The following is a 19,292-nucleotide window of genomic DNA, read 5'->3' as shown; positions in this document are numbered from 1 at the left end:
ACTAATGTAGTCTGAATATACCTGCTTACTAGCGTCCCACTGCCCTGCCGTTCAGCCTTACAACAGCTCTCTGAAGCTGAGGGCTAGTTTCAGCTTCACCATCAACTTTCAGGTCAGTTAGTTTCATATTTGTACATCGACCTTCAGTAGCAGGAGTCAGAGTAATTTTAACATTAGAAACTAAGTTTTCCAGCTTCTCGCAACAGGCACTAGCCTACTTTTTGAGATCTTATCACCAGGTCTAATATCTTGCATTTTGCACAAAATTCCTCAAATCTTAATTGTAGAAGCTACTTCTCCTGTTAGGAGCACAGGATGAAAATTTGATGCTCCTTGTTATTGTTGTGGGAAGATGAGTCATATTTGTTAGTATGCCACAGTTCAGCTCAACGTAAGGATGACTAAGCTAATTTTCACTAATGTTAAGAACTTTAGCAGTAGGGAGAAAGTTATTTAATATGTTCTTCTAAGGCTTGAATCAGTAGCTGGGAGAAAATCTCATGGATTTATTAGTGTTGAGCATGAATTCTGCAATAGAGCTATGTTGCACGATATACACTGGCCAGGAAACCAATGTAATCATGTTATTTTGAGTAGCAGTTGTTTTGCATGTCTAAGCTTCATTTCTCAGCAGGTGTGGATAGTGTGTTTTGTCATAGTTGTTACAGATTTTTGAGCATGGGTTGTTTTGGGGGAGTTTTTTTGCTAAAATGCAGGGGCACATATGATGAAATCATGCATTTTTGTTTGTCTTTCCTCTATAGCATGAGGGCGAAAATTGCCATTTCTGAAATGGCGAGTCCGTTTGTTTAAAAAACAAAAAAACCCACAAAAAACAAAAAAAACCCCACCCCCCAGCCATCTAAGGTATAAAAATACAAGATGTCCACTGTCCTCATCACTAAAAAAAGTAGCGTTCCATCAAAAGTGGAAAATGAAGTAGCGAGTTCTTTAAGTCATCTCCCAGGAGATACTTTTTCCCAGGATCTTCATGCAATCATCCTGCTGAGTCAAAAACACTGAAGTCCAAACACGTTGGTGACAAAATTTCTTTCTGGCAAGTAAAATAAAAATAAGTACTCCCCTTACTTCTGGTGGGACAGAAGAGAGGAAGATGAAGTGGGAATTTCCCAGTAAACTCAGAACGCTAGTCTGCAGTTACACCTAGTCTGTAAGTGTAAATTGTACGTGCTCTAAATAGATGTGTTGTGTTAGGTACAGTTGATACAGGAACTGAAGTTACCTTGAAAAGATCTGACATGTTGGACTGCTGAGAATCCGAGAGTGTTTGGACTGCAAGAACAGTGATAGATCTCAGATTAAAGTAAGGGTCATCAACCCTCTCGCAGGTTCAGATATCCTCCCAGCTGTGTTTCTGCAAAAATATGTCCTGATCTAACTAGGAAGTTTAAAATAAGTAGAGAATTATGGGAATTCTCCTTCGCTTCCTTTCTTTTTAATGGTCACCTTGTGGGAAAGTGCTGATGTAGGGAATGTCTTTTGCAGCCAGTTAATTTACAACAGAGCCAACAGCATCAAAATGAAACTGAGGGTTCTGCTGGCACTTCTGAGAAATGCTGATTGCTGTCTATAATTTCATTTTGCATTCCCAAAGAAGAAACTAACTGCATGAAAAGGAAGGGAGTGGAGGAAATTCACAGGTCAAGAGACTGATAAGGTCTGCAGAGTTAATATGGTTGACCCCGTAAGAGAAAAAACATTCTGTTATTTAGACTTGACATAGGCCCTAAACTATCAAAACACAGGCAGGCTTAGATGTACCATGGGCAGAAATGTAGGAGTCCAGGAACCTTTACTGTGGAAGACTTGGAGGGGGATTCAGAGGATCTAAAATTTGGGCTTCGGGGCCCACAAGAACATTTAAATACTTAAACTCACCTTGTGGATCCAGCTTGTTAAAGGTTTGAATACTTTTGAGTATAGTCAGTTTCATTTTTATCTTTCACTGCAACTGGGAGGTTGTTATAAGAACCAAGTGGTTATGCTGGGCAGAACAAAAAAATGCACCTTCATCTTTGTTACTTCTTGCCCCTCTTCCTTTGTTTCAGTTTCTTAGCAGTGCTCTTTACCAATTTGCAGGTGTTCAGAGGGGCAATGAATTTTCCCAGAAAAAAGTTAATTAAACTTACGAATAATTATACATATGTTAATGTGTGTTTATGCTTTACTACATTGCTTTGTAGCATTTGGATTACTTTATGTAACTAGAAGTTTAAAGGCTGCAAGATAGCAAGCATTACTGTATCATGTGCTATTTCTTGAAAAGAGATAAGATTGCTGTCTTAAGTTTGCAAGAAAGTACCTGAGATTTTAAAGCAGGTGAAAGTATTACTGATCAATAGCAAAGGTTGGCAGTGGAGAATGGAGCCCTCATTTTGGATTTCAGTTCTTTTACTTCAAGATACAGAGCTCAGAGCTAGAGTCACTGAAATCTTAATTTTTCTCAGGAACTCGTGCTGTACTACCCATACAAATTAATTATCTCATTTGTCTCTCCAAATATAAAGCAGAAATAATAGTATTTTTTCACTCCTTACTAATGTTGTGTGGCTAGTTAACACAGTTTGAGGAGGAATGTAATACCATTCTGTTAACAAAAATGAAACTTCCTAGGCCTTCCCTTATTGTGTCTATTCTGTTGTGTTTATCTTTGATAGTATTAATATGAAGATCTTTTACTTCCAAAACTGTGTGGAAAGATTTAATGTTAAAATGAGTATCATAGCAAGGTTGGGTGTTGATTTGGAATATTGGCTACTCTCAGTTAATAAATACAGTACGCTCAACAAAGTTGGAATCAAAAGCAGTGTATGAGTACAGGATATATGAAAATTGAGTCACAAACAGAAATTGATACTGATTTGACTACTTGTAATTGCTTTAGGACAAATGAAGAGAAAATGGGAAGAAAGACTGAAGAAAGTGGAAGAACTAGCGTCTTACTATGAACAAAACCCTCTTCCTCCAGTTTATAGACCAAAACTGTCCAAACCCTTTCTGCCATCCTCTGTCTGGAAAATATTTTGTCGGCAGGGTGAAGCTTTCAATTATGTGAAAACCTGCAAAGAGGTAAATTATTTGTTAGGTGAATGTCTCTACTCTTTAGGTACTTTCAAGGTTGAACTTCACTTAAAAGCTTGGTTGACAGTAAAGTCTTTATCAGATTGCAAGATCATTTTTTTTTATTCTTTTTTTTCCTTCTTCCCTATAGCAAGTATTCTTTTTGTAGGAGATCATGCTACACTGGAGGTAGCTCTAAGAAGTACTAGTTCTAACATACAAGTTGATATGTGATGTTAACCTCTAACAGTAAAAGTGCTTTTTAGTAACATTGTAGTGATAGATTTGTTCCTTCTGAAGATGAGCAAGCTGTCAGGGTTGGGAGGAGAATGGGTAGGTAGTGAGAGCTGAGTTGGAAGAAAGAGGAGGAAAAACTGAGGAAGAAAAAGAGATAAACAGGAGGCAGAGACAAAATAAAAACAATACAACTCTCCAATGGCAGCAGAGTAGCAAGTTCAGATGATAAGAAGTGATGAGCCAAATAAATGTTATGCAAAATGTATCCTCTGTTTTCAGTTTAATACTTTTCAATTGATTGCTGCTTTTAAAGAAAGTACAGAGTTTTTTTCCACACTGTTTTAGGTGTTTAAGTAATCCTGACAGTCTGTTTTCCGAAATGCACTCTTGCTGGCTTGGCAGTAGTTTTTTTTGTGTTTTCTTTTCAGATTTCCATTTTTGGATTTAAATAATATAGAGTCTAAAGAGTATTTGCTAAAAAGTCATATGCTGCCATCATGTCTGTGAGGCTGTTCCTTTCAGGACATTGTTCCTCCTCCCATCAGACGCACTTGCCACTGATCAGAAAAACGAACGCTTTACAGAGAAAACAGAGTTTACATTAATGGACAGCAAAGAAAAGCTTCAAATTTTTACTCATGCAACTGAAATCAGAATGATGTTCTTAATTAAAAACAGAAGCTACTTAGCTTGAAAAAGGATAAGTGATCTACTTACAGTTTTCTAGTATTTACTAACCTTTGACCAAAGAAATTAATGTCAAATAGGAACTTCTGAAGACTTTAACTGGTTCTTTGAATAAAAAAACTTCAATGTTTTTATTTAAAAAGGATGTTCATGTATTTGCCTTGGAAAAGAACACACAAAGTGGACAGAGGTTTTACCTTGTGACAACATATAAACAGCTTTGGTTTTATTACACGTGAGTATTTGAAAAGGTACCCTATATGTTACCATAAGATAGTAGTATACTGGATATACTATTATCTAGTGATAGCTATTACTGGATAGCTACCCTCAGTAGCTGTCTGCTGCTTTGACTAGCACAGAGCTGTAACGGGTTGCCTGAGGTTTGATCTTGGCCATGGGGAAAATCTTCATAAGGACAAACCAATCTGTTCTGTAGTGGGTTTCAACTTTCTTTTGAGTTGCAGACTGCCATTATTTCCTGTGAATTAAGGACCCTGTCTACTGAGCTTAAATCTAATAGCAGTAGATTTGCTTTTGCTGTCAGCTTTCCTCAGGGGATCATACCAACACATGACACAAACATATTTCTATGATTAGTCATATATCAATTTAAAAGGGCATTAATATAAATGTCCGGTTACCGATTTATGGTGTTGTATTTGCGTGATGTAGTTTCAGGTATTGACAATTTGGTCATGTGCTGAACTTTTTTTCCCAATTTTTTGTTTTACAATAAAACATTTGGTTATGAAGTAAAAGAAATCTAACAGTCAGTTTTTATATGAAAAGTAAGCTTGATTTTTTTTTTTTTTTTTTTTTTTTCCCCTCCTCAGTTTGAAAATGAGATTAATTTACTTGGAAAAAAAGTCTAGGTAATCTCATTTTTAGTGCTTAAGACATATGAGTGATAACTTACTAAGTTTTTTACTGTAGTTTCCATCATTCCTTAAATTCTCAGCAGCATTTCTGTTGACAGTATGTATTGTAAGACTTGGGGGGCATGGGGAGGAGAATACTCTACAAACTTAAATTCTAGGCCAGACAAATATCTTTGTTGATATTTGATGCTAAACGTAGTTACAATGCTTTTTCTTAGTATTATAGGGCTGCTACTTTTTTAATATGGGTGGTTAGTTGAAAAATAAAAGAATATTTAGGTCTTGTGAGATCCTTGTTTGCAACTGATAAGTATGTATAATGTTTATTGTGAGAGGTTGTGATTTGGTTTTGTTTTTCCTTAGCAAAGGTTATAAAACAAGTCTTATGCATTGCTATGAAGTAATTCCTGAAAAAGATGCTTGCAAACTTTATTTTGATTTGGAGTTCTACAAACCAGCAAATCCTGGTGCAGATGGCAAGAGCATGGTTGCGAAGTTAATTGAGGTAAACTGGAGCAAAGTCATGTTGTAGATTAAGATGAATTTGTTGTTGATTTAATATGAATCCAAAGTATTTACCACTTTATCTTGATTATTCTGTAGTAAAATGAAAAAGAATTGTAGACCTAGTGGTTATTTTTAATGAAGTAAAAAGTACCGTTTTAATTAAAGCAAAGGTTCTCTTTAAGTGAAAGGAAAAAATAGAGAACGATGGTTGTTGGAATGCTTGTATTCACTGTAGGTTTACTGATATGATAAGTTTGCTTTTGCAGATTGTTTTATGTGCTCTGCCACTTCAAAGCTGTAGAACTGAAGGAAATCTTAAAAGTACCATCAATAAAAGTTCCATTCAGATATTCCTCAGTTCATTTCCTTTGCCAGCTGGTGCAGTCATATATCAAGGCTTAGATAAGTCCCTCCTGATTTTAGGTGTCTTCAGATGGCAGCTCATTATAGTTGAGTTAAGTGATGATGTAGAGCACATCAGGTGACTGCACTTACCAATTTTGTACCTAAAGTTAAATATCTTTTTGAATTATCAATTTTATTAAATAGTGCAAATTTCCATTTTATTGCAAATTTGGTTGGAAAATGAGCTCCACTGCAAATTCAATATGACAGAGGTGGAAGATAAAGCAGGTTTTTAGAAGAATATTTCCTGTTCCAATAAAATCTCTTTGTGAGTGGCCATTTATTTGTGAGACTTCGGATGCTTACATGTCCCTAGCTAGAAAGGAAAGAAAGAAAAACATGATTGAGGTCGTTCCTTCGCAAAGAACCCTTTATTGATACAGAATCCGGAGGGGTTTACTCCATTGCAGATCAATTCTGAAATCTAGAGATTCCTCAGGTTGAGAAGACAACTTTGGATTTGCTGGGTGGGGGATCTGAGATGCTAAAACCCTAAGCTTTCAGACCCTTAGGTTCTGAGTACCAGTCCTAAACATGAGTAATCACAAGCTTAGCTTATAGAAGGCTTTTAGAGCTATTTTAGAGCCAGACATCTTACGTTTTCTGCTTAGTTAGTGTTCATTGGGTCATACCAATGAATTAGCTAAATCATAACAGTGCATTAGCATACCAGCCCTTTGTACCATGATAGCTGCTCTCTTCCATTCTAGGTAAGCATGCGTTACAAACATTGTCACTGTGGGTGTGAACTGCTTTGTGGTGGGAAAAAACCAGAAGATAAAGCCACTAAATTAGCCTTTGACCTGAAAAACTGAAAATCTGCTCAAGTTATCACTGTTAGTATATTCAGTGACTTGCTTATTTCAGGAAATACAGTCTTACGTCAAATTTGGTTAAAATTTGCTATATTATGAGTTAGTTTGAATTAAATTAATTGTGTTCTTAAAATGAGGAAAAAAAACTGAAAAAGAGATGTAGAATCTGCATTTATGTTAGATTTTATAGATACCACTATTAAAAATGCTAGAGAAAATAGTCTAATTAATGTTTATAATTTCAGCTTGTCAGCCAAAAATTAAAAGAACTTTATGATGTAAATTGTTCAGCCAAAGATGTCTTGAATTTAGATTCCAGTACTGATGAAAAATTTAGTCGACACTTAATATTTCTACCCCAAAAGACTGTGTTTAAGGATAATATTCATGTTGGTAAGTGTGTTCTTTTCTCCTACACCTAGAAATAAAAGGTGAGGTTTTGACTTTGTACACTGCTGTCTCACATTTGAATATTTATTTTAATGGAATTATATGTGGAAACAAATATGTATTCCCAGCAGAAATGGCTACCTATTTCTATTTCATTAAGCCTCATTATTTCTCAACTCATCTTCTACTTTCTTTTTCTATAATTAGCATTTGTGTTTGCAAAAACGTAACTTTTTTTGTGCCTGTATGTTTTATTTATGAATCTATTGGCAAGACTGGCTTTTGGCTTGAAAATTGTTTTACAGTATGACTATGACTTCTTAATTTTCAGGTTTATATCAGTCTTAATAATAAAAGCTACTGTTATTGGCTCTAAATACAGTTAGTTTGTGCTCAGCACAGCATCAGAAAGAAAGGACAAAGATGGTTTCAAGCCACCTGTGCATAAACATGATTAAGAGAAAGCCGAAAGCAATTTTAATTGTTGATGTAAATTGGTATTTCATGGGATATGGCAATTCCAACACAAAGAATTGCCAGTTCAGGTTTGTCTTGACTCCATTTTTAAAATAAGTATAATAATACCTCCTCGCTTCACAGACGTACTTTGAACATACTTTTAAAATACTGTTTGTGAAGCACTGAGGTGCTAGTGGTGAGCATTAGGAAAAGTTAATGTTGACATTAATAATTTCTTCTTCTTGTACATATATTCTGTATGGTGTGCAGTAAAGCAGGCTTATAGACATACAGTGAACAAGGAGGGCACAATAGAATTATCAGCTGAGTTTTGTCTGAGTGAAGCAGGAACTGATGGAAAACAGCTTGCCCAGTGGTGGAATTAAAATCTGTATCAACCCACAAATGCAGAACTCTGGGTTATTTCACGTTGCACCTGCAGCCTTGGTTTTGTCATTTCTTAATATCTGAGTGTTTGATTTTGTAGCCTTTGTTCCTTATTGTGTTTGTTTCAAACAAACAAATAGGATGAGGGAGAGGAAGCAGAAAGGCTGTTATATAGTACCATATTAATAATCTCATGGGTTATTATAAGGGATGAAATTTAGGTTTGTGTTCAGGAGGAACTGTGACAACAGCAGCAGGATTACAAGAAATTATGTGCTTTGTTATTGGGTTTCCACTTGCAGTAGAATAGGAAGAGTTGAAGATGTTGGGTTGATAATTTTGGTCCCACTCAGGTTCCCACTTTTATTCTGCTGTCTGCTTGGTCACAATCTGTCTGACTGTCTTCATGCCCAGTCTTCCTTTTCCTTTCTCACCCTTACCTCTTTTTCTAGCTCTGCACCTTCTCTCACTCCAGTCTTGAGTAAAGCTTATACTGTATTTCTTCTTTTTTTATACCTCCTTTGTTTTTTAAGTAGCTTCTTACTGTGCACGGTGTATGTCATAGGAGAGGATCATAGAGAGCACAGGGAAGATGGGCTCTTTGCTTTTAGTACTTAATGACCACACAGTGATGCTATCATTAATGACACAGTGCTGGACTTCTTTCTAGCCCAGTACAGCATTAGAGAAAATCTCATTTTCCTTTTGAATGGTCTAGTTGTTTCATGGGGAGAACACATGTACTGTTGGATCAAAGTTGTGTAGGGTTGACACATGTTTTGTGTTGCTCTGAGGAATCATCTATGAAAGGTCTTGTCAGCATGAACAGCTGGAGGAGTAGAGCAAACTGTAAGGAGAGGCTGGATCTTGTAGGCCTGTGTGCATGTACAAAAATTTTTTTTCCCCCCAATATTTTTAATATACGCACGTGGTCCGTGGCCTAAGCATCGCTTCAGGCCAAAATTCAGATCCTTAGTCCAACACAGAGGCCATAGGATTTCTCAGAATCAATTTTTTTCAGCTTTTTTTAACATTAAAAAAACTATTTTTCATTCTTAGGAGCAGTGGAATCGGTGTCCCTAAACCTTTTGAGGAGTAGCTCACATGGCAAGCTACACTGATTGTCAAAGTTACAAGCAAATGCTTATAATACTGGCTGCCAGCCCCAAATGTGACACAGAGCTGTTATTTCTTACATTACACCGTGGTAACAGCTACAAACCCCAAAGACTTAAATGGGATTACTGCAATTTTTAGTTCAAAAGTATGGTCTTTAACTCCTCTGCCACTATAAAACTCTTAAGTAATACATGGATGACAAATAATTTGGTATGACAGCAATTTTAGCCTGTGATCTTGATAACTAAATTACATTAGTCAGTTCTTTCAGTAGAAGCTTGAACTGTTTATTCTAGCCCATTAGTTAAGTGTTCTGTGTCTCCACTGTGATGTGAATTTGACGTTTACTGTCAGACTTAAAATATATTTAGAGATTGTGTATTCATGTTCTGCCTTTGCCTTTTCAACAAGATGTTGAAGTCACAGTAAAAACTTATCTTTTTATAATTGAGATATGTAAATGTCAGTGTTAAATTCATGCATGTTACTAATAATATTACACTCTAGACTTTTCATAAATGCATTTTAGTAACCTGCTTGACAAACCTGGCTTAAAGCATACTAGCTTTGTACTTTGTGCAAAATACTCTGCTGTAGTAAATAATTAAAAATGCAGGTAACTTCATAAAGTAATTTCACAGAATCTATATGAAAATATATATAGTCTTTGAGGTGACAGAAAGATTTTGTCTAATATTAAACTTAAAAGGGTTAATATATTTTTTCAGACACGTTGTGTTGTCTTTTTTTAAAATTCATCATTGTGGTGTTCTGTCTAATAAAAAATACCTTAAGATGAGTTAGTGGTATTTATGTGGGATAAACTAGGATATGAACTATCACATCTGGGATGATATTGTTTCATAAGCATTTTATGTCAGGAGCCATGCACAAAGTGCATGGGCTTAAATATAATTAAAAACTTTTAGTATATGATATTTGGAATTAGTTACTAGTTAGAATTAAAATACAGGGACTGAGTTCATAGCTCATGTAAGAAAGCACAGGAGATCATGTAGGTCCGCAGGAAAGCTGTGGAGATCAATGAATTTACATTGATCTACACAGCTGACAAATCCCAAATATAAAAATACAAAATACAGTCAAGGATCAAAAGTGTGAAATGCAGGGTTTGGTTCCCACATCTGACCAGTTAGAAGAAATGGGAAGAGAGAAAACAAAGGTGTGTATGAGTGATAAAGAACTAACTCCCAAAATAATCTTTCACTGACAGAACCCTTGCTATTCTGACACCAGAGTGATTGTTACTTAATTACACACACACAAAAAAGGAAGTAGTCAACCAGGACTTTTAAAGATACTTTAACTTTTATGGTAATTGAATTAAACTTCAGTTCTGAAATAGGTACACTTTCTCCCTGAACTGAAGATCCAAGTAACTATTGTTATATACCTAAGAAATTCTGTGTGCATATTTGAACACATGGGGTTAAAACACTGTCTATGACTACGAATCATTTGTGTGCCTCGGCAGTCCTGTAATGAATTATGAGGATGGTGATACTGATGCTTGATACCCTGACTCATTCTGCTGATATGTAGCATAGGAGGACCTATATTTCATGTTCTTTCAGGTTCCCCACTGAAGCTTCATCCAACAACTGCAGAATCCTCCTTGCCAGTGTTCCTTCCACTTCATAGTTTTTCTTCCACATCTGTATTTATTCTAGTCTCTTCTTTCTCCCTGCAAGTAATTTGGCCACAGTTTTTATTTGTCTGTCATTGGCTACCATCTAGCAGAGCCTGGAGGTACAATGGGAGTTGAATTACAATACAGGGAATTTGAAAAGTCATTACAAAATACTTTTGTAAAAGTAATTTGTTGTTTGAGTAAGCCCTGGTCAAACTCTTACATCAACTCTTACACTGTGAAGCTGTAAATAAACCTTTTTAATCATTCTGACAGTGAAATTAGGGAAAGCAGTAGAGAGGGACAATCACAAGCTCTTCAGAATCCTAAATCCAAGGTTGTTAATGTCATCGCATGCTGTCATTAACTACTGCAAAAATATTCAGCTAAACGATTAAAAACTACCTATGATTGGATAAAAAAAATAAGTTGTGTGATAGCAAAGCTATAGGAATGCTTTATTCATGTATGGAAGAGTTTCACTAAGTGGTACTTGAACTATTATATCAAACTACATTTTATAAAGGACCTTGACTACTTATTTTTTTATATCACTGTCATTAACAAAGTGGTCCTACATTAAGCATTTGAATGTCTTACTATTAACAGCCTAGTTCATATGCAGAAATGTTCCTGCTAAGCTAGCGTGGAGACCCAAACTGAACTTGTTCAGTAAGTTTCTGACATTGTAGTGGAAAATTCAGGTTCACAGAAATTTCAGTGCAAAAGTCTTCCTTGTATTAATCATTAAGTCAAGATCATTTGTGCTCCAAGCATGGGAGCAGCTTGAGATGTTGTCTGTTAGAAACTTTAATAACTGCGATGGTACAGGTGTTGTGATGGGTAGGAGAAATTATTTTGAAAGATACCAAAGACATTTATTTCAATTTTGCGCTTTTATCTGGGACTTTGAATTTAGTTTGGGAAATTGTAGTGACAGCCTATGCATCTTGGTTTTGTTATGTTGTCTTTATTTCTAACGAGGTGGTTGCCAAGCCATCTCGCTTCTCAGTTCTCTCTGTTCTCAGTAGTAAAATTGCAAAGGGGAAGATTGTGGCTGTACGATACAATTAATATATGCACAACTGTTTATTTTCTTGTGTTTTTTAAAAAAAAGTTTAGTAAAAATTCTTGCCAAGCATGGGTTTCTTAGTTACTAACCAGAACCATTTTGTACACTGGGCTAGTCAAAAGATTTTTTTAAAAAAATCCAGAAGGGGAAAAAAAAAACCCAAACTCCAACCACTTCCATCTTGGCTGTTTTGAAAAATGTTTGTACAGGAACTGCTAAGTTCTTTCTTGACTCATAAATGACATTATCTGCTTTTGGTTTTTTTTGTTTGGTTGGTTTTAAGGTAACTTTGTAAGAACCATTTTGCAGCCTGCCATAAGGTTAATGGAGAGTAAAGCTGCTGCTGTGATTCCAGAAGGAGGAGCAGGACATGTTTTCCGGTGTTCTGCAGAAGGATTTGGATTAGATGGTTCTCTTACAAACCTCACAGCCATTGAAGATGCTTCCAAAGGCTGGCCAGCCATTGCTCGCAAAACAAAGGATATCGAAACATCACACCAGGGAGAAAATCTGGAATTTTCCTTTCTAATAGTAAATGATAAAGAAGGTGACAAGCAACTTTTTGTGGATCTAGGTAAATATACGAAGTGCTTTTAAACCTCTTTGGGATGCAACAAAGGTTAAGAAATGAGATGTTCCTTAATCTTTGACTACAGACAACAAGAACAACAGTGTTCTTATTGTTGTCCCTATGGTCAGAATTTAAACCAAATACAATACATGCTGAAACTGTGATCATAAATGCTGTACTTGAAAGGAGCCTTAGATTCTTGGTCCATGGAACTTCTTATATTATTACATTTAATGATTTTGTTCTGAAGTTTGAAGAAACTCTTGCCACACAAGACTCTCTAATTAATTTTGTTCTTAACGACTTAGTGCTCCTATTTGGATTAAAAGAGGATAACATATATTGCATTTTTGTCATTTCAGTTGAATTAGAAGGTGCTTAATTATGGAACAAGTCTTACAGGTGTGGCCTTCTGTATTGTTCTACATGTATGAACTGAGACTTCTTCCTCTGTTTGGAATGGCAGTTGTTAGCTTTTAATGACAGAGTAACAGAAATTTTGGGTTGGGCACTTCATGGCCCAGCTAGGCTTAGCCTATTCATGGTATTAAAATGTTAAAAATCTCCAGGAGCACAACACCCATAGTCAAACTAAAGTTTGAAAGTTCTACCCTTCTCCATCCCCGTATCTGGTTTCTCTGCTTTTTGCCGTCTCAGTGAAATGAAAATAGCTTAGCATGCTTTTGTACAGCAGTGTGTTATGTACTTGAGGACTTCATCTTGTTTTCTTCTCAAGACTTCTCTGAAGAACGCCCATTCCTTCAAATTCTTCTCATGGAATTCAGGATCGCTTTTATTGCTGGCCTCTTCACTATGTCCTATTTGTTGAAACATAATCCCAAAGTTGGCCCTATAGTAGGCTTCTCCATTACTGATTCAGAAGGATTACTTTGCACCTACTGTTTAAAATTCCTTCAAGCATATTCATGAACAGAAATGAAAGAATAACAAATTGTTTACTGTGTCACCTTTTAAGAATTTGATGTTAGTCCCCAAAAATTAACCATCCTCAATATTTGTTACACACATTACCTCAAAACTGGAAAGCTAAAAATCAGAATAGCTGGAATACCGAATTACATCACAAGGCTGCAGTGATAGAAAGCTATGTGACATTCTTGTTGTATGAGTTCTTTAAGTTCTTTTAGCTTCATGAAAATTAAATGCAACCCATGAATAAAGCACCCACCTCCTCAGTAAATTCTTAGACAGATTAGGCAATGTTTAAGATACCTGTTCATTTTTTTGTTGTTTGTTTTTTGAGGCTGGAATTAAATTTTCCTGATATATGCTTCAGACAAGTGGTGTCTGGTCCACAGAAAACAGGAAGTTTGATGAAGTCCTTTCTGGTTAAAATAATTGTGCAGCTTTTTATGCTCAGTTGTATTTCACAAAGTTAATGTGAAAGCACCAATTTCTTATACTGAAAGGAAACTTTTAGCAATGATGTCAGAATGATTAAAATGCCTATGTAGTGGTGTTGAGTGTTTATCTTAATTCTTCTATAACATAAAAATGCGTGCGTGATCTTGCTGTATTGCATTTCTTCTGTGGGATGTGAGCCGAAGTCAGTAATAGTTTTTGTCCATTCCTTAGACCCTTAGCTGGGTCTAAGAAAAATTGTTTCATTTACAAGTACTAAGTATCTTTAAATCCTAGCCAGCATTGTTTTCCTGTAGGAGTTTATACAAAGAATAGAAATTTCCGGATGTATAAATCATCAAAAGCAGGAAAAAATGTGATTCTGAAGATAGCAGAGGATAATACGTTTGTCCCTAACTGCGAAGAGAATGTTTCCTTGGAAGAAGCATATTTTCTTTCCTCTTTGATCTGCAACATTAGGTAATTGTTCAGTTCCGGTAGAATTTAAAATATTTTAAATTCTACATATTTTAGTGATTTTTCTCCTGCAGCAGTTATGAATAATTGCTATCAATGGGCAGTTGTTCCATGAATGTTTCCAGTAGAATTCCTTGGTTTGGAAGAAAAAATTTCTTGAGACTTTTTTTTTTTTTTTTTTTTTAATTGTAAAAAACCTACCTTCAAATGTTTAAAGAACACAGAACATGTGGTACGGCTTCTGAGTTGTGCCTCATTTCTCTCTACACACTCAAAATGCCAAAATGTAACCATTATTAAGTTTGGTTGGATTCTGCATAGTTCTGAAAGGAAAATTTCCAGTCAATTAAATACAAAGAGTCTAAATGTTTTCCAGCATATAATTAAAAAAAAAGGATTTTTGTACATGTTTCCTTGCATACCACATTTCCCATGTGGTACAGATACCTCCTTAGGTTGGATACTGGTACGTACAATAATCAAGTTTTCTGTATCTAGTCTAAACCTCTGATATATCTTACCCAGCACTGACTGTATCTTAAGATGATCCTAATCATTACTGCAGCAGAAAGGTTAAAATGGCACATCCATCTGTATGATATTATGTATAATATTTTTATTAAAAAGATGTATTTGTTGTGACTTCAGTTTTTATATCCTGAAATGTTCATTATCCTGAACTGACGCCAGTAGCCCCATAGCATAAATTGTATAGTGTATTCAGATCATAGGTATCAGCTGAGCCTGTCATAAATATGGATGAGAAATTCTGCTGTGTTGAATTTAGTCTTCTGTGATCATCTGGCTTCCAGCTAGTAATACAGCAAGGAAAAGTAGTTCATTGCAGAGAGAAAAAAAAAATTGAAACCTTTCAAAGAGTATATATGCATAAATATTACATCTAGAGCAAATACTGCTGTAAAATGTGGACCAGCAGTCTTTAAATGGCTGGGTCCCGGGTTTTTTGCGAGGAACCAAATTTTGCTCTTCTGGAGGAGGAAACCCTGCCCTCTGCTGGTGCAAGTCAGAGGAAACTGTCAAAAGGGAAAGAAAAAGTGCTACAGAGGTAGTGAAAGGTAGCATACAGAATCACAGACTGGTTGAGGTTGGCAGGGACCTCTGGAGGTCATCTGGTCCAACCTGCTTGCTCCAGCAGGGCCACCCAGAGCCAGTGGCCCAGAACTATGTTATGTTATGCTATACTATGGTATGTTACAGAATGTTATACCATACTATGTTATGCTATAAGAATCACACATTTTCCTTTGTATTCTCTCTTTTCTTCAGAGTGAGGGATGACACAAAAGTTCTGTCATCTGGCTTTTCTGAGGAGGGGAGAAAAACATCTGCTTTTTTAAACAGTAAAACTACCAGAAGCAGTAGAGGTACCTCAAGCCTTTTCTACTGTACAGAAGAAAAAAGTACTCTTAAACTAGATGTACTGTGACTTACACACCTGATTGATAACCTCTTGGAGGGCTTTCTTCAGCTAGCTTTCTGCAGGAGGTGGAGTACAGCTGTACTGAAGGATGCTCTGCAGCACTTGAATGCCATTTACCCTCCCCTCCTGCTCCCATAGCTGTCATGCTTTGTCCCCATTCGCTCTGGACCTTGGGGGTGAGGGGGTAGCAGTTTAAAGATCTACAGGAAATTAACAGTGGATTTATCCCTGGTTTTATTTAAGGATTTGGTGTGATTCATGTACATTTTCTGTCTATGGTCTATATAATGTGTAACAGTGTTACATATTACAATGGCAAAACCAGTAATAGTATGTATATGTGGCCTTTGTTTTAACAGGTACCATGGAAGGCTATCAGGATTCACCATATCCAGAAATTGATTATTTTGTTCGTTCTTTGGTTAATAAAGATGGGGTACAAGGAGGTAAAGACCACTTTACTATTTACAAATGAGTGTTCTGCAGCAGTATTTTTAAAGAATTAATTACATTTTTTTTTTTCCCCCAGGAATACGGCAATGGAATTATTTCTCTCTGGAAGAAATACTTGTATATGATATTTCTGGTTACCGTTGGTGTGAAAATATTGGAAGAGCTCACAAAAGTAACAACATAATGTATGTTCTTTAACTATTCACTTTAAAACAGGTTTATGTATTTTCCTGCTCAACTGTTATTCTATAAAAATGCTGAAAAACTTAGGGATAGAATCAGCACCTGTTACAATTTCTGCTCTCTTGCTCTGTGGGGATACAATGCTTTTTTAAAAAAAAACAAAACTGTTTTCCCCCCCAAATTTACTTTGTGATAACTGAACTTGTATTTCTAATATTTCTATGAAGTAATTTCCATGCTATTTAAAATATGTGCCTAAAGATGTTAAAGCACAAGTTAGAGTATGTTAAAGCTATTAAGTAAGTGGTACTATGCTTTGATGCTTCTTAGCTTGGAAGCTGATCAGAAATAAGATAAAGAAAACAGACCACTTTTAAATTCATTTACAGTGCATTCTTAAATTACATTCGTATGTCATTAAAATAACAAAGGTAACTGCTGCCACCACATCAGTCAAGATGAGTTTTGCTAGTGACTCTACAAGGACTTGGACTTCTTATAGTTTTAGCAAAATAAGCGTTGAAAGGTCAGGTTTTTTAGATGACATTAGAATTGCAGTATATCGTTAGTAGAAATATTTTAACTTAAAAGTAATTCTATATAACATTTAAAATAACTGAAAGATAAGGAATATGTTTTTGAGAAACAAGGGTATAAAAAACCCCCCCACAGCCACTACGCTGGATGGACTTGGTGTTTCTCAAGCAAGTTGCTTGAAGCTTGGTGTCTCTAAAGCACAGCTGAAAAAGCTGGGTTGTCTAGTCAGTTGACAGGAAACAGTGATTTTATCTGGCTTTTATAATGAAATTACCTGTAACAGCAGCAGCAACACAATCTTATCATACAGTTAGATGCCATATACTATCTTACTTTAATGACGACTTCTTCCAAGCTTAATGTAATGAAGTTGACTAAATTTCACTTTTGAATGTTAGTCTTAGAAGAAATATCTTTTTAACTTAAGAAGCCTGAAGTTTATTGAAAAAAATAACAGACTGTACAAAACAAGTATGTAATAAGTATGTCAGAATATGAAAGCAATATCCATAGATGGGGACAAACAACTGTTCATTTAGTGTCAGTTTCCTACTGTATGCATTCACTTCACTTATGTACTGTCACTAAAAACTAAATTATTTCATTCTTAGGATTCTGGTAGATCTAAAGAAGGAAGTCTGGTATCAAAAGTGTCATGATCCAGTCTGCAGAGAAAAAAACTTCAAATCACGAAGTATGTATTCTGTGATTTCAAAGCAATTATACTTAATACTTTTTGGAATGTTAACTTTAATTAATGCCATATATTTGATTTAGGTTTTCCATTACCACCTAGGATATGTCTCCCGTTTCTTTTCAAAGAGGTATGTTTTTGTCCTGTTGATATGCTAAAGTTCTTGTGAGTAAAGCTGTCTCTGGAAGTCACTGAAAATCCCCACTAACGCAGTCTGTTGAGCTCCATACAGTAGTTACGCTGGTATAGAATAGCTCCCCAGAGCAGCTGTGCTGGTGTGGTAGCTCCATATATTCATTTTTAAGTTCTCCAGCAGCAGATCTAGGACAAAAACTGTCAGCACAGATAAAGCTAAGTTACTGGAATAGCCTAACTTCACCTGGGACTAAAGACTTTCTTCTGGTTTGGTCTGAACAGCAGTTCCCAGTGCATAAACCACAAGACCATTGCAGGTACAGAACGGAAGAACTGCCCCAGTTAAGCTCTGCTGTGCATGTCTGACTTCATGCTGGGCCAGCTAAAACAGAAGTGCTCCTGGAACACTTGAGTCAGTCAGAGTCAAATTTAAGTCAGTGACCCTCAAATCTGAAGTTCACTTAACTCCATTTTAGCGTATTAAAGCAGTTATGTTTACCCACATGGGTAGAATATTTAAACTGACCTGATACTGCACCTGGATTCTAAGTCCACTTAGAATTCTAGATTTCCACTGAGTAGGCAATAAGAGTTGGCATCTTTGCAACTTTTAAATTTACACTTTATACTTCTAAATTTCATACTGCAGAATGGTATATTAAGCTCTACGTAAGCAGATCATCAATAGCTATTAGTGGTATTTCACAGAAAGTGTAATTTAAATGCATTTTCAGATCCTTACAGTATCTTTAAACAGACACTAAAATTAGTTTTAACCTTGTTTGTTTTAAGAAGCTGTATACAACTGACTACTTGTAGTTTCCTAGAAAAACAGCAAATTTCTATTCCTATTCAAATAGGCTTCCACAGGTTAATGTGGCTATAAATTAATGTGCTGGAAAATCTGTCGTTGGCCAGCTTTCTGTAGTATCCATTATATGTGACAGTACGAGTTTCAAACTTTCAGAGCAGTTAAAGGTATGGAGACCATTTTCATATGGAATAAGTAGTATTCTTGTTTCTAAAAGGAAGAAGAGTATACACTAATGGATGAAAGGGGGAACACAGAAGAAAAAGTCAAACCACATTCTAATGCATCAGACTTGTCAAAAAGCTCAGTATCTCTAGAAAAAAGCTTGTCTCAAGACTTCCTGTTGTCAGACAGCGAGTGGGACAATGCAAGCGATGCTGCCTGTTTCCTGGAAGCTACTGAAGACGTGGAACTAGCTGAAGCTGTAAATGATAGTCTGAATTATGCCATGGAAGAAATTCCTGATGAAGTTCTTTTGGAAGCTGTAAGGAAACAGGACACTTGCAATAAAGAAGGCAGCTAACCACAGACTTGGCTAGCAAACAGACTGCTAGCAATGAAGCTTGCATATCACATGCCTTCTGTGAAAGATACTGCGATGTAGTTCAAAAGCGCTCTTCCAGAGCTGTAAGAGAAAGAACTGAGTAACTGCTAACAAACAAGTACCCTCACAACTGGATGATCTTCAGCAGGCATGAGGAGATCACAGAAGATTACACGGGGGCTGAAGAGTACTGGACTGAAAACTCATCATGAATGCTGCTCCAAGTTTAGCGCTTTTAACACTCTCTGCTGTGCAGTTTCTATTCTGTTAGTTGTATGTCCAAGTTTTACTGATAAGTCAAGGAAAATAGATTTTTTTTTTTACTTCCAGAAATGGTAGGAAATTATTTATTTCAAATACAATTTTAATAAAAAGATTTGTCTATCAATAGTT

At 35.9% G+C, this 19,292-nt stretch overlaps 1 protein-coding gene across 1 annotated transcript; it reads left to right on the top strand.

Moving 5' to 3' along the window:
- The first annotated feature begins 76 nt into the window (after positions 1-76).
- PRIMPOL (primase and DNA directed polymerase) lies at positions 77-19,287 on the top strand. The gene is made up of 13 exons (XM_050895996.1): positions 77-112; positions 2,906-3,090; positions 4,149-4,240; positions 5,250-5,391; positions 6,859-7,006; positions 11,975-12,265; positions 13,942-14,104; positions 15,389-15,486; positions 15,902-15,988; positions 16,072-16,180; positions 17,327-17,409; positions 17,493-17,539; positions 18,573-19,287. The coding sequence occupies exons 2-13, from the start codon at positions 2,911-2,913 to the stop codon at positions 18,876-18,878; spliced, it is 1,746 nt and encodes a 581-aa protein (XP_050751953.1). The 5' UTR covers positions 77-112; positions 2,906-2,910; the 3' UTR covers positions 18,879-19,287.
- Positions 19,288-19,292: the final 5 nt, after the last annotated feature.

The sequence above is a fragment of the Gymnogyps californianus genome, chromosome 4, assembly GCF_018139145.2.
Source record: "Gymnogyps californianus isolate 813 chromosome 4, ASM1813914v2, whole genome shotgun sequence".
In the NCBI taxonomy this organism is placed as follows: domain Eukaryota; kingdom Metazoa; phylum Chordata; class Aves; order Accipitriformes; family Cathartidae; genus Gymnogyps; species Gymnogyps californianus.
Note: the sequence above shows the minus strand (reverse complement) of the source record. Positions and strands in the feature narration are given on the sequence as shown.